At 48.1% G+C, this 16934-nt stretch overlaps 6 protein-coding genes across 6 annotated transcripts; 4 read left to right on the top strand and 2 right to left on the bottom strand.

Annotated features, from left to right (window-relative positions):
- Nucleotides 1-1305: 1305 nt before the first annotated feature.
- Nucleotides 1306-3498, top strand: L228DRAFT_248386 (Serine/threonine-protein kinase Rio1). The gene is made up of 2 exons (XM_018332835.1): nt 1306-2977; nt 3034-3498. Exons 1-2 carry the CDS (start codon nt 1367-1369, stop codon nt 3139-3141), a joined length of 1719 nt encoding a protein of 572 aa, XP_018187225.1. The 5' UTR covers nt 1306-1366; the 3' UTR covers nt 3142-3498.
- On the bottom strand, nt 3039-5282 carry L228DRAFT_248384 (putative kinase activator). Its single transcript, XM_018332834.1, has 4 exons — nt 4761-5282; nt 4510-4698; nt 3705-4458; nt 3039-3653 (listed from the first exon to the last, which is right to left on the bottom strand). The coding sequence occupies exons 1-4, from the start codon at nt 5064-5066 to the stop codon at nt 3463-3465; spliced, it is 1440 nt and encodes a 479-aa protein (XP_018187224.1). The 5' UTR covers nt 5067-5282; the 3' UTR covers nt 3039-3462.
- Nucleotides 5283-6795: 1513 nt separating this feature from the next.
- L228DRAFT_211828 (putative E3 ubiquitin ligase complex SCF subunit sconB) lies at nt 6796-8926 on the top strand (the record flags this gene model as incomplete). The annotated part of the gene is made up of 2 exons (XM_018329909.1): nt 6796-7041; nt 7112-8926. The coding sequence occupies 2 exons, from the start codon at nt 6796-6798 to the stop codon at nt 8924-8926; spliced, it is 2061 nt and encodes a 686-aa protein (XP_018187223.1).
- Nucleotides 8927-11563: 2637 nt separating this feature from the next.
- Nucleotides 11564-12082, bottom strand: L228DRAFT_157192 (hypothetical protein). The gene has a single exon (XM_018329358.1). The coding sequence runs from the start codon at nt 11928-11930 to the stop codon at nt 11640-11642; it is 291 nt and encodes a 96-aa protein (XP_018187222.1). The 5' UTR covers nt 11931-12082; the 3' UTR covers nt 11564-11639.
- A 152-nt stretch (nt 12083-12234) lies between these two features.
- L228DRAFT_269129 (hypothetical protein) lies at nt 12235-12858 on the top strand (the record flags this gene model as incomplete). The annotated part of the gene is made up of 1 exon (XM_018335238.1): nt 12235-12858. One exon carries the CDS (start codon nt 12235-12237, stop codon nt 12856-12858), a length of 624 nt encoding a protein of 207 aa, XP_018187221.1.
- A 2471-nt stretch (nt 12859-15329) lies between these two features.
- L228DRAFT_157305 (putative annexin) lies at nt 15330-16810 on the top strand. The gene is made up of 2 exons (XM_018329360.1): nt 15330-16111; nt 16294-16810. Exons 1-2 carry the CDS (start codon nt 15443-15445, stop codon nt 16573-16575), a joined length of 951 nt encoding a protein of 316 aa, XP_018187220.1. The 5' UTR covers nt 15330-15442; the 3' UTR covers nt 16576-16810.
- The last annotated feature ends 124 nt before the right edge of the window (nt 16811-16934 follow it).

The following is a 16934-nucleotide window of genomic DNA, read 5'->3' as shown; positions in this document are numbered from 1 at the left end:
CAATATCTGACATTTCCTTTTCTCCGGCGATGAATCGCTCTCTGCTGTCATCCACCTCATCTACACCTGTTTGTCGCAATTCGTCGATGCTGTCTAGCGCATTCGCAATCTCGACCTGTTCTCGATGGTAGATGGTGTATTCCAAGCATCTCCGCTCCCTGTCCTTTTCCTGGTAGCTTCTCAGCTCCTCCTTCTCCTCTTCAAGCTCGCCTAGCCGTTCTTTGATGTAGTCGAGCAGTTCATCAATCTTTGCGCGCTTGTTGTTCGTCTCAGTCATAATCTTCAACGACTCGGCTCGTCGCGCTTCGTAGACTTGTGTTCCCGCGACTTCCTTGAGCAGGCTCAATCGCTCACTGTCTTTCATGTTCGTGAGAGTCGTGACACGGCCCTGCGGAACGATATAGTATGGGTTGGACCGTGAGAAACCAGCAGATTCGAGTAGATTCATGACATCTGCCTTGGTTGCGCTTTTCCGATCCAAGGAATATTCGTCCTTTTTCAGACCAATCGTTCGCCGCAAGATGAGCTCCGGTCGCCCCGTGGGAAATCGATCATCGCTGTTATCGAAAATGATCTCGACATAGGCGGACATGACCGCAGATCCAGATCCTTCCTACAGTCGCATTAGCAGCTATTTTCTTGTAGTCCATTTTCACAGGCCTGAGTCGGAATAGTTATAATATTCGCCAGCCCGGGGGGGGGGGGGGGGCACATACGTGAAGGAGCGCTTGCCGCTCTTCGCGGCCCATCTGAGTATATGCATCACTGAGGACGAATCGAATGGCGGCGAAGAAATTACTCTTGCCCGAACCGTTACGGCCGACAATGACATTGTGTTTGGCAGAAAAGGGCTCGATGACCGTCTGCTCCTTGTAGCTGCACAGCGCGTTTAGTAGCGGAATATCAATTCATTTGTTGAGGTAGCAAACCTTTTGAAGCCCTGAATGATTATCTGCTTGATATGCATGGCTGCCGTGCCGCCGGTGCGAGGGCGAAGCTTGGGAAAAAGTGTAGCACAGCTCCGAGCGCCCTCACAGCGCGATCAAAATCCAATTATCAAAATCCTTTATATTACTCCAGATTCAACAGAACCCATTCGCCCTATCAGGTTGGAGACTGGAAATAATAAGCACCGCCGATTTGGCGCGTCAAATAAACTTATCGGGGGGAACGTTAAGCAGCAGCGACGCGTCGTTTGGGGTCAAGAGATCCTAAGAGTTCCTGTTTAGGGCTGGTCGCGACGTGCTGACGGCATGTTCCGCCGATAAGCTTTTTGCGGAGATTCATTTTTGAAACAGAGTGGGATGAGTCGCTGAAAATAATCATCCTTTCGGAAAAATACCAAATTTCGAATTGGCTACCCAACATGGGCGAACCAGCAGAGGAGCCCCAATATCCCAGCCTCGTGAATGGCGTGGAACCGACACATACCTATATACCAAATAAGGGTTACCTTTCAACAAACCCAGACAATGAGGAAGCAGGCGGAATCGGGCTCCAGGACGATGGAAGCTCGCATCTATTAGACAATGGCGAAGACGAAGAGGATGAAGATTATGATGATATCTTTGACGAGGAGGATATGGATGCTGGAGAATTCGTCTCATCAAACCCGGCGGATTTCACAAAATCTTACAACCGCCAACGAAAAATTAACGAAACCGCCAATGACCCAGATGTTCCGAAATCTCAACTCCCCAAGACGAACCCGCAACGACCTACCGCCAACCTGTCTGCATCTGTAGATGATCAAATATCTTCCCTTTCACGACATGCAGCAAAAATTAAGCTGAATGACCGTCAGGCTGGTCTGTCAAGCAAGGACGGCCGGGTCGGCGACAAGAGCGACCGCGCTACGTCTGAGCAGGTGCTTGACCCGCGCACTCGGATGATCTTGCTGCAGATGATCAATCGCAACATTGTCTCCGAGATCAATGGCTGTTTGTCTACTGGAAAGGAGGCCAACGTCTATCACGCGGTGTACGAGCCCGAAGACACCGACGAGGCTGCGGATGAGCCACCCGCTCCCCAGCACCGAGCGATCAAGGTTTACAAGACAAGAATATTGGTATTCAAGGACCGGGACAAGTATGTGACAGGAGAGTTTCGTTTCAGATCCGGTTATAACAAGAGCAATAATCGGGCCATGGTCAAGGTGTGGGCTGAGAAGGAAATGCGGAACCTGAAGCGTATTTACGCTGCTGGCATTCCCTGCCCCGAACCAATTCACCTTCGTCTTCATGTTCTAGTCATGGGTTTCCTCGGTGACAAGAAGGGTTGGCCTGCTCCTCGTCTCCGAGATGTCGTGTTTGATGGTCCGGACGCAGAAGACCGCTGGCAAGCCCTCTACCTGCAGCTGTTAGGCTATATGCGGATCATGTACCAGAGTTGTCACCTCGTGCACGCAGATTTGAGTGAGTACAACTTGTTGTACCACAAGAACAAGCTTTGGATGATCGATGTCAGCCAAAGTGTGGAGCACGACCACCCGCGAAGTCTGGAATTTCTTCGAATGGATATCAAAAATGTCAGCGACTTCTTCAAGCGCAAGGGCGTTGATACTCTTCCCGAAAAGACCATTTTCGGTTTCGTCACTGCCATCGAGGGCTCTCTCGAAGTGGCTGGCATGGAGGCAACTTTGGAGACATTGTACGCCGACCGTGGGGAGGCCGATGAGGCCGAAGAGGAGGTTGAGAATGAGGTTTTCCGACAACAATATATTCCGCAGACCTTGGAGCAAGTGTACGACATTGAACGTGATGCCGAAAAGGTCGGCAAGGGTGGAGCAAATGATCTCGTCTATCGTGACTTGCTCGCTGACAAAATCGCCCAAGACCACGGCGAAGAAGAAGAACGTGATGATGATGAAGTCTCTAGCCAGATTTCATCCGAGGGCGTTGACGACGAAGGAGAGAAATCATTTGAAGACCAGCAGCGGCCAAGGGGCAAGCGCTTCGAAGACAAGGAAACGAAGAAGGTATGTGCGATTTCATTAATATATTTCCCAGTAACTCTGTGTTAACTGTAGTCTAGGAACATAAGAAACAAGTGAAGGAGGAGAAGCGAGAGCAACGCAAAAATAAGATGCCGAAGCATCTTAAAAAGAAGCTGATCAACGGCTCAACCAGACACAAGAAATGAAGGAGATATTAGAAATGATCTTACGGTGTCTTAAAATACCCACATAGAAATATATATTCCTTCCAAGAGCATGTACAGGTATGCAAAAGATATCCAAGAAGATTCTTACCTATCGGAATGAAGAAAACCAAAATGTCCTCATATAAGCTAAGGATGGTTTCCCTTGCGCGAAGCCTCCTAGCTGAAATAAAGAGAAAATGAAAGGGGATCATGACGGGTTGGAAAGCCCAGTGTTGATCAAAGAGAGCCCTGACACGAGCTGCCTATGATACTGATTTCTTTCGTAAGATGTCTTGACGCAACTTGCTGACCGTGTGCTGATTAGAGTCGTGTTTGAGCCTTACGTAAGGCCAGCTCTACAACTTTTCGGGGGAGATCGGGAGGGTCTTCCATGTCCTCGTCCACTGATACCATTTCATAACGGCGGGGTGGGTTGACAAGGCCCGGCCAGATGTCTGCAGGCAAGTAATCGCCTTGGTCCTGGCGGAAGGCGTCTCGTTCTGCCATATCCTCTGCGCCACATCAGCTTAGTGCACCCTCGATCAATGACCTTGTATATATACCGTTGTATAGACGATCAAGTTTGGTTGTCGCCTCCTGTATAACTTTCTCCATTCGCAATTGTACATTCTTCCTTCGGGCTGCCTCAATAATCAACCCATCGTATGCTCCAAGGAACCCCTCGTAGAATTCTTTAAGACCGTCCAGTTCTTCCATGCGCTCCTCAAAAGATAGCTTTTGCTCATCCCAGATCGTAACATACTCACGGCTTTGTACTACGTACTTGGGCAGACGGGTGCCCACCTCTTCCATGTCTTTGAATATTGAAACCATAGTGGCATAGTCATTAGACAGACTGTTCACATGACCAGTAGCCAGTTCGTATTGTGATTCCATCTCAGCAAGGCGCTCCCTAATTTCGAGTACCACGTCGTCAACCTCTGCCGCATCTTTTTGGAGAACGTCAAACATTTCTTGACGTTCTTCATCGGTGATGGGCTCCGGTGGAGCATCGTTCAATTCCCGGTCTACATCAACGCCTGCCGGAAGGTCACCTGTTATGCTTTGCGCTGCAGCCCCACCTCCTTCGGTGTGTTTAATTGCCGTCACACAGAGATCGAAGTGGCGAACGAGGGACTCAAGTAGATCAGCGACCTCCTGCGCATGAGCTTCTAGCGAGTGTAAGAGAGAAGGAAGGGGCGAATGGAGCCCATCGCGGGATGTAGAGTTGGACAGCTTCGTAGCAAGAGCATTCGTAAGGGAGCCAATATCGTCGTCAAACGCCTGGTTGGATTCTGCGAGCGCCGTTTGGGAATCCTGAGCGAGGTCAGCAGACTAAGTGGATAGACTTGTAGATGTAGGCCATACATTCGTCTGGTCGATAAGATCTCGAAGGGCAGACATGAGACCATCCACACCCTCTTCGTCGACAAAATCATGAAGACACTTCTGCTCTTCGTCCTTTGGTCGAAATGCCCCCTCGACCGCGGTTGATCGAAGCTGGTCTAATGTCTGCCGGAGATTGGCATCTGCAACGTCAAGGTCTCGTAGGACGGCCTAGATTGACCGTTAGTCAGGCGTCCATGGCAAGACTTGCTGAATCTTCGTAATGGGCCTACTTTGAACTCCATTTGACCTTCACGAGCGACCTCTTCGACCGTTGCTCTTACCCGAGCCAGAACGGCAATCTGATCATCTATACCCCTCCGGAGAAAGCCAGTGCGTGCACCCAGCACTACACCTTCTTCCAGTGATGCCCGCGCTGAATTGACAATCTCGTTTGCCCGCCAGACGTGACTGATTGACGATAGTGATCGTTTCGAAGCAAGTAAATGAGAGACTAATGTCTCCAAGAGCGTCTCCGATTTCTGCTCATGCATTACACTCCCTCCTGGAGAGCTCGTATGTGGTTCTGCTGAGTCCATAGCTGCAAAGGGTGATCTTCTGTTCAGTTCTCAGGAGCTGATTCGGCGATAACTTTAAGCGTAAGTGTAGCTAATTCACGGAAACAGTGGATCGACGAAAATTATTATCGATAACATTACGGCATCATGGTGCTCAGTTCAAATCTATATGGGCTGCAGTATAATCACTGATAGCAAGGGTCTCAGCAACGATTTTCGGCGGCATGTAAAATGCGTTCTTCAGTTGAGAAGAGCAACTTGGTAGAGCTTGATGTCTTTAGCACATGAGCTCTCGCCGTTATCAGACAAGCAGGCGTCAATCGGCGTTATCGGGCTTATGTAGCGAGACTATAATCTACTTTCAATATGGCATTATGTATTAAGCAACTAGGGTCCTTAAAGGTCTATAGACTTCTCGGAATAACGGTAAATTGGCCCCGGACTTTGCTGCAGTACCGAGGCAGAAGGGCAGGTGGAGGTTACTCTGTGTACTCACTGACCGTCGACGAGCCACTTATCGATGATATCAACGAGGTCATTCTTGACAAGACAATGTTGATCGAGCTAGAGAAGAAACATGTACAATTTGAGAAATTTCAATTTATACCTGGCATTTCTTGGTGCTCGTTTCTTCCTTTTCACCCCTTTTCCCCCTTTCGACGGAATTGAGGGGGAAAAAAAAAAAAAAAAAAAAAATTCAAAACTAGTTCATAGAATTGCGATACCAGAGCTCATGATGATACAAAGCTGCGTCAGCATCACACAGACAAGTAAATTTTGAGCACCCGTGTTTCGAGTATATTGTTGATTATCCCTATTCAAAAATATTCCGGGCGTTTGGAATCCGGGGTCCCAGGGTTGTCCCTGAACTAAAAATTTGGAATCATTGGATGTTTAATCGATGGGTTGTTTTCCGGGAATGGCATTGAGTAAGCAACGGTAATGAATTGAACAGATCAGCAGCTAATTCATAAGCAAGGAGAGCGCGAGGAGCGGTCTCTCTGCTTCAGACCCTGGTTGTGCACAGCCCAAGAAGAGCCCTGTGAGACCGAGTAGAGCAGCGGTGGAAGAAGAGGTGCTATAATACATATTGCGTGCTTAGCACGCATGATTATCCCATCAGCACTCTGGCACTATCCTGACCAGAAATAGTTAAGCGTACTATCTACAAAAAGCTAAACTCGCTTATATTACCATATTTGGTTTAGATTTGCCTCCACCCCGGTGTCCCATTTGCCTCCAAACACTGCAGTTCCTCGTCGCCTCATCAGTTTGGCAGATACGGCAGGCAAAAAGTCCTGAGAATTGTCGTGATTGCACGAGCACAATAGCAAAATTTATGCGCAGTACCACTAGAACGGAAGGATTATCAATTAAAACTTACCGTTCTAATTTTTGGGACTGAAAATACTGAGCCATTCTTGGGCAAATTTGTATCAGTTGTGGCCGACTCGCAATTATTGCGGTTCAGCCCCACTCCAACCAACCTGCGCATACTCTGACATGATCCGCTATCAGCAATAATAATCAGAGTATCGCAACCGCTGCGCATTCGCACGTCACCGCTGAGACCGAAGCGCTAGGAGAAACTATCATAATGGATCCTCCCCACAGTCCGCCCCAGGAGACGGATCCATCTCGACCATCACTGAGTCAATCGCTTTCTCTGGATTCGCCTTTACCTTTACAAACGATTGCGCAACGCGAACCAAACGCTTCAGCGGAGCCAAAAACAAGCGATAAGCCAGGGATGCACGCCCATCCTGAAGAGCAGTCTGCGATCCGGTCCTTATCGACTACCCGCAGAGCTGGCGACCAAACCGTTGCTCCTTTCCTGGCCAAACATATTCCTGAACAATACGCACCTCTGGGCTTGCTTGGCACGGAAGAGAAGCACAAAGAGACAAACACAAACACCAAATACTGCTATCGACATCGTCCAGACATCAAGTGTCGAAGGCAAGCCGACGAGCCCTCAATGGAGCAGCTACAGCGTGTAAGTCAAGCAAACCTCTCTTCAAACCGACCACTCTTTCACACTGGTGCTGATATGATGTAACTTTTAGGAGCTCGAGACGCTGTCGATGGCCGATCAGCAGGGCATCGCCCATGTCTGGTCGCTCTTTTCCGCTGCACCTTCAAAACTACGAAATCTCATGCTTCGCGGCATCCTCTCACAATGCTGCTTCCCCCAACTCTCCTTCATCTCCGCTTCCATTCGCGATCTCATTCGCATTGACTTCATCTCCGCCCTTCCTCCAGAGATTTCTTTCAAGATTCTCTGTTACCTAGACACCACCTCACTATGTAAAGCTGCCCAGGTCAGCCGAAGATGGCGGATCTTGGCCGATGACGATGTCGTATGGCACAAGATGTGCGAACAGCACATTGACCGCAAGTGTACAAAATGCGGCTGGGGTCTTCCACTCTTGGAGCGCAAGAGATTACGGGCATCGAAGCGGCAGATTCAACTACGAGCGTCTGGACGAGGCCTCAACCAGTGGTCCCCTGATATCACACCTCTAGCTGAAACCGCTCCCACGATCGTCGTAGAGAATGGACCGGGCGCGACAACAGGAGCCCTCAATGCCAATGGCAAACGAAGCAGCCCATCGGATGAGCCTGACCCACTATTGAGCAATAAGAAGGCTTGCGTAGAAACAACAAAAGCAGATACGAACGATTCCTATTTCCGCCCTCGTTTCCGACCATGGAAGGAGGTCTACAAGGACCGGTTCAAGGTTGGTACAAACTGGAAATATGGTCGCTGCTCCACCAAGATCTTCCAGGGTCATACGAACGGTGTCATGTGCCTACAGTTTGACGACAGCATCCTCGCGACCGGCTCCTATGACAGTACAATAAAGATCTGGGACATTGAGACTGGAAAGGAACTTCGCACGCTCCGTGGTCATGAGTCTGGTGTTCGCTGCTTGCAGTTCGACGACACAAAGCTCATTAGCGGGAGCATCGATCGCAGCCTGAAGATCTGGAACTGGCGCACCGGCGAATGTCTTTCGACCATTACGGGGCACAGCGACGCCATCATCACTCTGCACTTTGATTCCAAGTTGCTAGCCTCCGGCTCGGCGGACAGGACTATCAAGATTTGGAATTTTGAAGACAAATCGACGTTTTTGCTTCGCGGTCATACTGACTGGGTCAACTCTGTCAAGGTCGATTCGGCGAGCCGTACAGTCTTCTCTGCCTCTGATGACTGCACTATTCGCCTGTGGGACCTTGACACGAAGCGCTGCATCAAGGTCTTTGAAGGCCACGTCGGACCTGTCCAACAAGTGTTGCCATTGCCTCGCGAATTCGAGTTTGAAGATGAGGATGTTGAATGTGACGATCACGATGATTCTGCCAGCAACCATAGCGGCTGTGATACTGCGAATGAGTCAGGCAAGCGCAGCCGTTCGCGCTCGCCCCCTCTCTGCTTTGAAGACAGCTCCGTCTTCCATGACGGCAGACCAACTCCGCCTCGCTACATGCTGACAGGTGCCCTGGATAACAACATTCGTCTTTGGGATGTCAGTTCGGGACGGTGCTTGCGAACCTTCTTCGGCCATGTCGAGGGCATCTGGGCTCTTGCTGCTGATACCCTCCGTGTCGTCTCTGGAGCACAAGACCGCACAGTCAAAATTTGGGACGCCCGGACTGGTAAATGCGAGCGCACTTTTGCGGGCCATGCCGGACCTGTCACCTGCATAGGACTTAGCGATTCGAGAATGTGCACTGGCGGCGAGGATTCAGAGGTCCGTCTCTATAGTTTTCGTCCAGATAATGCACCTCTTGTCAGCGTCGGTGAACCAATTACGGCGGCATGCACCGATGGCATAGCTGAGCTAGACGGACCCCGACTGCGAGTGTTGGCATAACGCTTTAACGGCTTCCTTCGACCCACGACTTTCATTTGATTCCCCATCTCATTTTCTGATTATCTGCACCCGTTCTTTCCGAGATGTAGACGATGTTCTTCATCGCCCATCCCCTTCGCATGGTGCATAATTGCTTTTTCCCCGCCAGAATCATCTTCGAATCTTTTAGCAGATCCGCACAGTACGTTGTCGTCTGTGACCGGTTTGTGAAAAATTCTTGTTGTTTCAGCATCTCGAGCGTGTAGCGTCTTCTCTGATTCAAGAATTCCCTTTGTTTGCGTGACGTGCTTTATTTTTTCGCTGCATTTTCAACTCGTCTTTGAAAGCGTGCGTTCTTTTCATTCGAGGAAATAATTTTTCTTTTGTAATAATTTTCTGGGCATCTACGTTGGAAGGAGTACACCAAAGGACTTATAGCACGGTTGGTGGGCTCAAGGTTTGATTTTTGCTGGCTTGGAGGGTGTGGTTAGCCAGGATGTATAGGCGAGGGAATGGCGCAATTTGCACTTTTATCCACATGGGCCACATCCATCCCTGTTTCTTCTCCTTGCTATTCGTACACTTTGCATTTTCCGCCCCATGGCCATCATAAAACATTTCATCTTCTGATCACCTTATGCCCGCATCTAGGCGTTTAGATCTATATCTATTATCAATTGAAATACCGTTAGTGGTGTAGACCCTGAGCCGACTTGTTTAGCGTTCGCTGTGTTGTACCCAGTAATTTGACTTGAATCCTTCCCAGCATCTCTTGGGGAAATGACGAGACCATTGTAACAAAGATGGGCTTGAGAAGTTTGACGATTGCGAAGCTCTCAATGGCGTAATAGATAGAGTGGTCACCATTTTGTAGAAGAGCGGTTGTATCGTGGTTGAATAAAACGAAATGCAGTGCCCAACTACATGACCATACCTGAATTGCTTCATCTCCTCCATCTATTGAAAATGTAAACCCGCCGAGGATAATCCTTTGTTGCCATAAAGTTCGATACATTATACGAGAGGGCATTGTTTCAGATGGGCACCCTATTTGTTCCGAATGCTTGATGGAAATTGATGCCAGCAGCATTGGTGCCAGCAGCCCATTATTCTTGTCTATGGGACCCTGGTCCTCTCAATCACAGAACGTTTCACCTCTAGGACACAGATTCCCTGTACTATACAGGGTTTCCTTTTCGAGATTCGTATTCTGCTACTCAAGCTACGAAGACTTGTCTCTGAATGAGACGGCTTGGCTTTGCTCTTCTCCAAGTCCATCAACGCACCAGCTGCACAGAAGAGCGTTCTAATCGGCAACATGAAAATGCTACATAGCGGTTGTATTGTCCTGAATGACCTTTCTTGTGAGATCTGATTATCTACTGTCAATGAGAAAGAGATGCACCTTGTGCTGACTATGCAATTGAATCATGTAGGTTCTCTTCGAACAGCATTTCCCTCCTGACAAAACACTGACCGCTGTCAAACCCGAGCCATTTGATTTATGAAATTTTCAAGCTTTCGAATACGTTTCTACTAAATAATCGGGCGCTCCTAAGGGTGGTCACGGCCTTTGATATCGGGAGATCAGAAAAAGACGACGATTAAACAACATTGGCAATACAGCGCCAAGCATCTAAACCTTAAATTATATGTAGCGGTCGCGTCGCAGATTCGCAACTCCAAGAGAGGGAAACAATGATTAACTAGTCACGTTCTTTTCTGTTACGAAATTTGAAGAGAACGAGCAGAAACAAATCTTCCCAAAAATACTTCGATGGAGTGACCTAAAAAAGAAAAGTAACGAACCCCACGACGCGAGTTATCAATATAGAATCAACTTCATCAAAAGAGAATCGAGCTGCACGGGATTCGATCGGGAGATCGACGTTCTAATGAACACGGATAATTCGGGCTAACAAAGACACGAGTACGATACACAAACCATTGGCAAGCATCTCAAGCGATTTTGGTCAAGTTTGAGGGGCGATGTTACCGTGGATTTTATCACCTTACCTTTAGAAGGTCGAAGCTACATCATCGCCTAGCACTTCTAGCAGGGAACGATAAGAGGAAAGGCCAAGTCGGGGGTTTCATTCGTTCCCCATATTATCCCCAGACGTCAGGACGGAACACCCTTGGCTAGGTGCTTTTTCGGCTCTAGGCTGACCTCACTAATATCTTGTCGAGCTACAATTACTTGCGCAAATAATTGACCCAAACTGGGGAAAGACGACTTTAGAACCAATGGTATATTCGACCGCGGGCAAGCAGACCAAAGCTCGATTGAGCAAACCGGCATCCGCAATGCGCATGAAAAATTGGGCACGAGCACGTTTCCGAGATATTTTCCCTCGGACCCGACACAGCAGGTTGCTGCAATGTACTGTGCATACAAATTTAATCAATGAACGAAGAGCAATAGAACATTACATGTACGGCGCTATTTTGGTTGCAGCTAAAGATCAAACGTTACGCCCCCGCTCCTGTCCGTGAGATTTTCTCCTTTGCTAGCTTTCGAAAAAGATTCTTTCTCGTCCGCTGGTTGGACACAAGGTACTTGGCGTTCCTTGCCCTTGCTTTGAGTCATCAAGGTAGTGGCACGTCGCGACTTTCTTCTATCGAAAACCGATGATTTGGCTCTGCAGTGTAACAGCCACACCCTTGGCTTCGTCCTTTCGCCGATCACGTTCCGCCCTTTTAGGCGCACGTTCACCGCTTATGTGTGCCAGAGTTACCTTTGACACCCACATTTCGTGCCATCTTTTGGCGGAGCAGGGTTTCTGGGCCGTCCCTTGTCCTCGTCAGCCGTGTTTCTTGGCGGGCTTCGTAGGGCGAAAGTATGAAATGGTCGAAAGCATATGCATAAAAACAGATAAGAGGAAGATGCTGCCTTCCATCTGAGCTGAAAGTTGGATTGAATTGCTCTTTTCCGTACAATCGTTCTTTTACACTGAACGAGTCTATTGATCAAAAAAGATTTGCGATCGAGTCGAGATCGAGTGCAGCATTGTGTGTCAGCCATTGAGCTGCCAAGCTACGCTTGTCCCCATTGATTGGACCATACCTTTGCCTCCGAGCTGAAATTGAGCTATCCAGATTTGATCTGCCCTCAGAGCTTGTGCTTGGATTTGTTGCTGTCCTCAAGGGGCACCACTCTCTACAGGCTACATTTACGGAAGCTTCGGGTTTCAGTTTGATCTTTCACGATCAGTTGTCAGCAAATTCAACGCGGACATTGTAAGCCACATACGCGACGCCGATAGGCAGTTTTACCAACTTGACCAACTACACTGAGACCATACGCAAAGCACTGGCAATTCAGGGCCATGGCTGCTACATCACAAACCTCTCACCCACATCCTGATGAGATCTCCCACATGAGACGGCAATCCTACACCGCACCTGTGGGCTCACCAGCACTCTCACCGTCCTCTACAAACTCAGGCGGTTCTTCTGGCACAGACGGTGGACGGGAAGGCTACTTCCACGCGCCTGTCCCTCAGCGACCACATATGGTTCAGCGTCTAAGGAGCTTCACGCAGCTACATCGATCAAGATCCCAGGAACGACAGGATTCGCGAGATTCGAGAGAATCGCACGAATCGCACGAGCATGCACATGACGATGAGCATCACCGTCGGAGATCATCGCGTCGGTCCCGCTCACGAAGTCGATCCCCAGTGACAGAGTCTTCGCTACGAGCTCGCGATAGGAGGTATCCTGAGGAAGAAGGATATGCCCATGATGAGCATGCCCATGTACTGCCGCATATCTCTGCCGCAAACTTTAATGTTCGCTCGCATAATAGGAAGCGTCCAAAGATGGCCGAGCGCCCAAGGAGCCAAGGCACCTATACGGATTGCGGGAGACATGCGAACGATTGGCTCTTTGGAGGCTTCAGCGTGACTGGCACGGTCAGACATTGGTTGAAGGACGAGGGGAAGCATTGATTTGGAACCTCGATGCTGGCCTGATTAATCTTTATGCTTGTCGTTTGATCGGAGTTGACTTTTCGGTGGTTTTTCTTTATCAGAGTACGGTCTTTGACCATTCTGTCCTGACTGCGCTCCATGGTCCTCAAGGCGCGCGTCGACGTTATCAGGACCCGGATTATGGGATTTGGGTTTCATTTGTATCTTTGAAGAAACGTGCAGGACACAACTCGAGGACAGTATTGGGCGATTTGTTTTGGCGTTTCTGGATTCTGCAACGAAGTGGTGTTTAGCACCTAGACGACGTTATGAAACTGATGAATTTTCTTGGTTCTTTGTTGCAGACAGGGCCGTGGATCTATCGACAGGTTGATACCATTCTTCTATTACCATTTTCCTATTCGTCCTGTGTAATTCCTTTTCAATGAGTTCATCATTTTTTCTTTTTCTTTTTCTTTTTCTTTTTTTTTTTTTCAATCTTTTAATTCTTTTAATTCTATTGTCTCTTCGACATTAATCGTCTCGAATAATGTCTTCCAGGGCTCAATAATATTTTTTTTTGGAAGTTTTGAACGCGACAAGATTCTAGAAAATCATATTCGCCATGCAATCATGAAGTTACTTTTGCAAACGTATAGTTAAGGCTTATATATAAATCAACCTTGAGAAAACCTCACCCTTGCTCTCTCAGCTGGTAGCTACTCCGTATGTGTATCACCTGGCGCCTGTCATAGATTCCAGATTTACATCATTTGATAACAATTCACATGGTTGGTGGGGCCTGGGGGGCAAAGTGTTTGGGGCTGAGGCTGAGGCCGCCAGAGCTACTTGATTGCCTCGTCATTTGCCAAGTCCCTCGGTCCCCCCAGTCGGATCTAACCTGCACCGCCCCTTTTAACTAAATGATTGGCTCAAACGCCTCTTCTTCCAGAATTACAGTAAGTTACTTGTTTCTTCAGCTTATTCGCTGTTTAGCATTGCTTTTGTGTACGAAATATCATTCTCTTACTGGCTCTGTTTATCTTATTTTATTTTATTTTATTTGTCTTTTTGTCTGTTTTATTTTTATTTTTTTTTTCCTTGTCTTTTTTTATGTTGAATTTTTATTTTTTATTAAGAGCCGCTTGATCATTGATGCCGCGTTGCGCTCTTCTCTCTACTTTGCTTAACCGTCTGCAAGACCGCAACTAACAGAATTCTTTTCTACTGACTGAGCTCCTTTTGATCCCTTGACGATAGAATCTGCTTAATCAGAAGCAGAGCGTGCGACAGACCCGCTCCACTTTATTGTCTGAACCCGCCTACAGAGTCACTTTCTAGAGTGGATCCTAAGTTCCTAACTTTACTGTGTGGCGCGGCCAGGTTGCCAACTACCCTACGCACCGTACGCGCCTTGGGATCAGCGACTAAATCAGCCCCCGTTGCCCCCAGCCACGAGGGCCGAGGGGCCAAGACCGAGCCACGGGCAGGGGTCCCACGCGGGGTCCTTTCTCTTCTTTTGTTATATAGAGTTCCGCATGCCCTGTTGCTTTCGAGTGCTGCTGCATTTTATCACTTTTGCGATAAATGTCAGATTGGGTCTGATTATTTTATATTCTCATTTTTGACAACTGGAACGGCCCGTGTTTTCCCGAAGCTTGTGACCGTTTACAAAGTTACATCATAGGCACTGGAACGATAGAACGATAGAACGATAACTGCGACGGGGATTACGATTACGGTTACGGTTAGAGTTACGATCATATTCCGATAAAGAGATTCAATTATTACGATTACAGAGAACAAGACAGCGGATTTATACGGTTGCAAATAAACCAAAAGACCAACCGAGGAAAGAGTCACGTGTTTTCTTGGAGTATTAAATAAAGTCCAAGTGGACGAGAAAAGAAAGGAAGAGTGAAAGAGAAAAAGAGAACCAGAGAACCAGAATCCAGCAAAAACTTGTCAAAAGAGCAGAAAGCAAGAGCAAGAGAAAGGAATAGCTTTCAAGCAAATATAGCACGCACAAAGAGCTGGTTGGAATCATGAGTTTCAACGGATATCCGCCTTATCCCAGTAAGTTTGTTTATATCTTATACTGTCACCATTTCTTTCCTGCGCATTGTATAGTTACCGTTGTTTTAGTATGAGCTTGTCCTTTACCTTTGGTTTTGCTCTTCAATGCTTTCTGTTTCTAAGATTGATAAAATGCATTTTCTGGTGGCTCATTTCCTGCGGACAACCTTCAATCTTGCAAATATGAAAGCAAGTACTGACCTTTCAGCATCCCCTTATCCACCTGGCCAAGCGCCACATCCTCCCCCAGGACAAGCACCTGGTCCGTATGGACAACCTCAGCAATATCCTCAGCAATACCCTCCGCAACAAGGCTATGGTGCGCCGCCAGTACCACCGGTAGGATCCAGTCCGTATCCGCCACACCTGCAACAACCATACGGATACGGCCCTCCAGTACGTTCTCAATCCCCTTTTCTCCCCATTCTATGCACCAACTTCTTCTAACCAGCCCGTGCCGCAGCCTCCTCAGCCCATCCAAGGCTACAGTCAAAATTACGGCGGCCCTATCCCCAGCGGCTACCCGTCTCCCGGCTACGCCATCGACATGCCCGTCGCGGGCGACGCGCCCATGGAAGCCGAAGCCCTCCGCAGCGCCATGAAAGGCTTCGGCACCAACGAAGGCACGCTCATCAAGGTCCTTGCGCCGGCCGACCCGCTCCTCATGACCCGAATCCGAGAAACCTACAAACGGTATTTCAACCGGGACCTGCAGCAAGACATTATCAAAGAAACGAGCGGGCGCTTTGAAGACGTCCTCGTCGCACTTGTTCGCGGCCCGCTGCAAAACGACGTGCACAACATCCGCAGCGCGCTCAAGGGCGCCGGCACCAACGAGACCGTCCTCGACGACGCCCTCCTCGGCCGCTCTAATGCCGACATGCACGCCATCCAGCGCGAGTATCAACGCACATTTAACCGCAATTTACTCGACGACGTCAGAGGCGACTTGTCGTTCAAGACGGAGGTCTTGTACGAAATGGTCCTCTCCGCACAACGCGATGAGGAATCCCCGCATATCAATCCCCAGCTTGTCGACCAGGACGCGAATCAGTTGCACCAAGCGATTAAAGGCAAATTAGACAAGACTGGGAATGGGAATAAGCAGCAGAGTGTGTGTCATATCATGACCAAGCGCAGTGATGGCCATTTGAGAGCCGTAGCGCACCATTATGAGCGAACTTATCACAAGAGCTTGGAGGAGGCTATCAAGAAGGTTTGTCCCCTTCCTCTTTGGCTCTGTTTATCCATTTTTCTTGCTCGCTTTATTTTCTTCCCTCTTAGTTTTCCTTTTTTTTTTTTTTTTTTTCTCCTCTTTTCCCCCCTCTCCGTTTTTCTTTCTTCATTATGACTATCCAAGGCATCAAATCGTCCGTCCGTTCACCACAGCTCTCACAGGAATTCACCGGCCACATGGAACACGCACTACTCCATATCCTCCGCGGCGCCACCGACCGCGCCATGCGCGACGCCGTGCTGCTCGAGGACTGCATGCGCGGCCTGGGTACCCGCGACGACCTGCTCGTCCAGCGCGTCGTGCGTGTCCACTGGGACCGCGACCACATGCGCCAAGTCCGCGGGGCGTACAAGCATCGGTATAATAAAGAATTGGCCACGCGTATTGCTAAAGAGACGAGTGGTGATTATGAGCGCGCGTTGGTTGCGTGTGTTTCTGTTTAATTTTTTTCTTATTCTTTATTCTTTATTCTTTTATTTTTTTCTCTTTATTTTTTATTGTTTATTGTTTGTTTTTTATTATTTTATTATTATTTTTTTTTCTCTTATGTACTATCCTTTACAATCCGTAGTTTATATCCTTTGTATTTATTTACTTTCTTTTCGTATTATTTCCTTCCTAAATTCCCTTTTGTATTTGCTATTTGTATCTTACGATCTGTATCTTATATCCTTTCAATCTACTATTTGTATCTAGTATCCGTATTTACTATCCGGAGTTTATTTCATTTTATCAACTTCCTTTCGAATTTCTATCACTATCCTATATCCTATTCAATATACTTGCCGTTTGTTTATTTAGT

The sequence above is a fragment of the Xylona heveae genome (assembly GCF_001619985.1).
Source record: "Xylona heveae TC161 unplaced genomic scaffold L228scaffold_7, whole genome shotgun sequence".
In the NCBI taxonomy this organism is placed as follows: Eukaryota; Fungi; Ascomycota; class Xylonomycetes; order Xylonales; family Xylonaceae; genus Xylona; species Xylona heveae.
The sequence above is the reverse complement of the archived record's forward strand: the minus strand, read 5'-3'. Positions and strand labels throughout refer to the sequence as shown.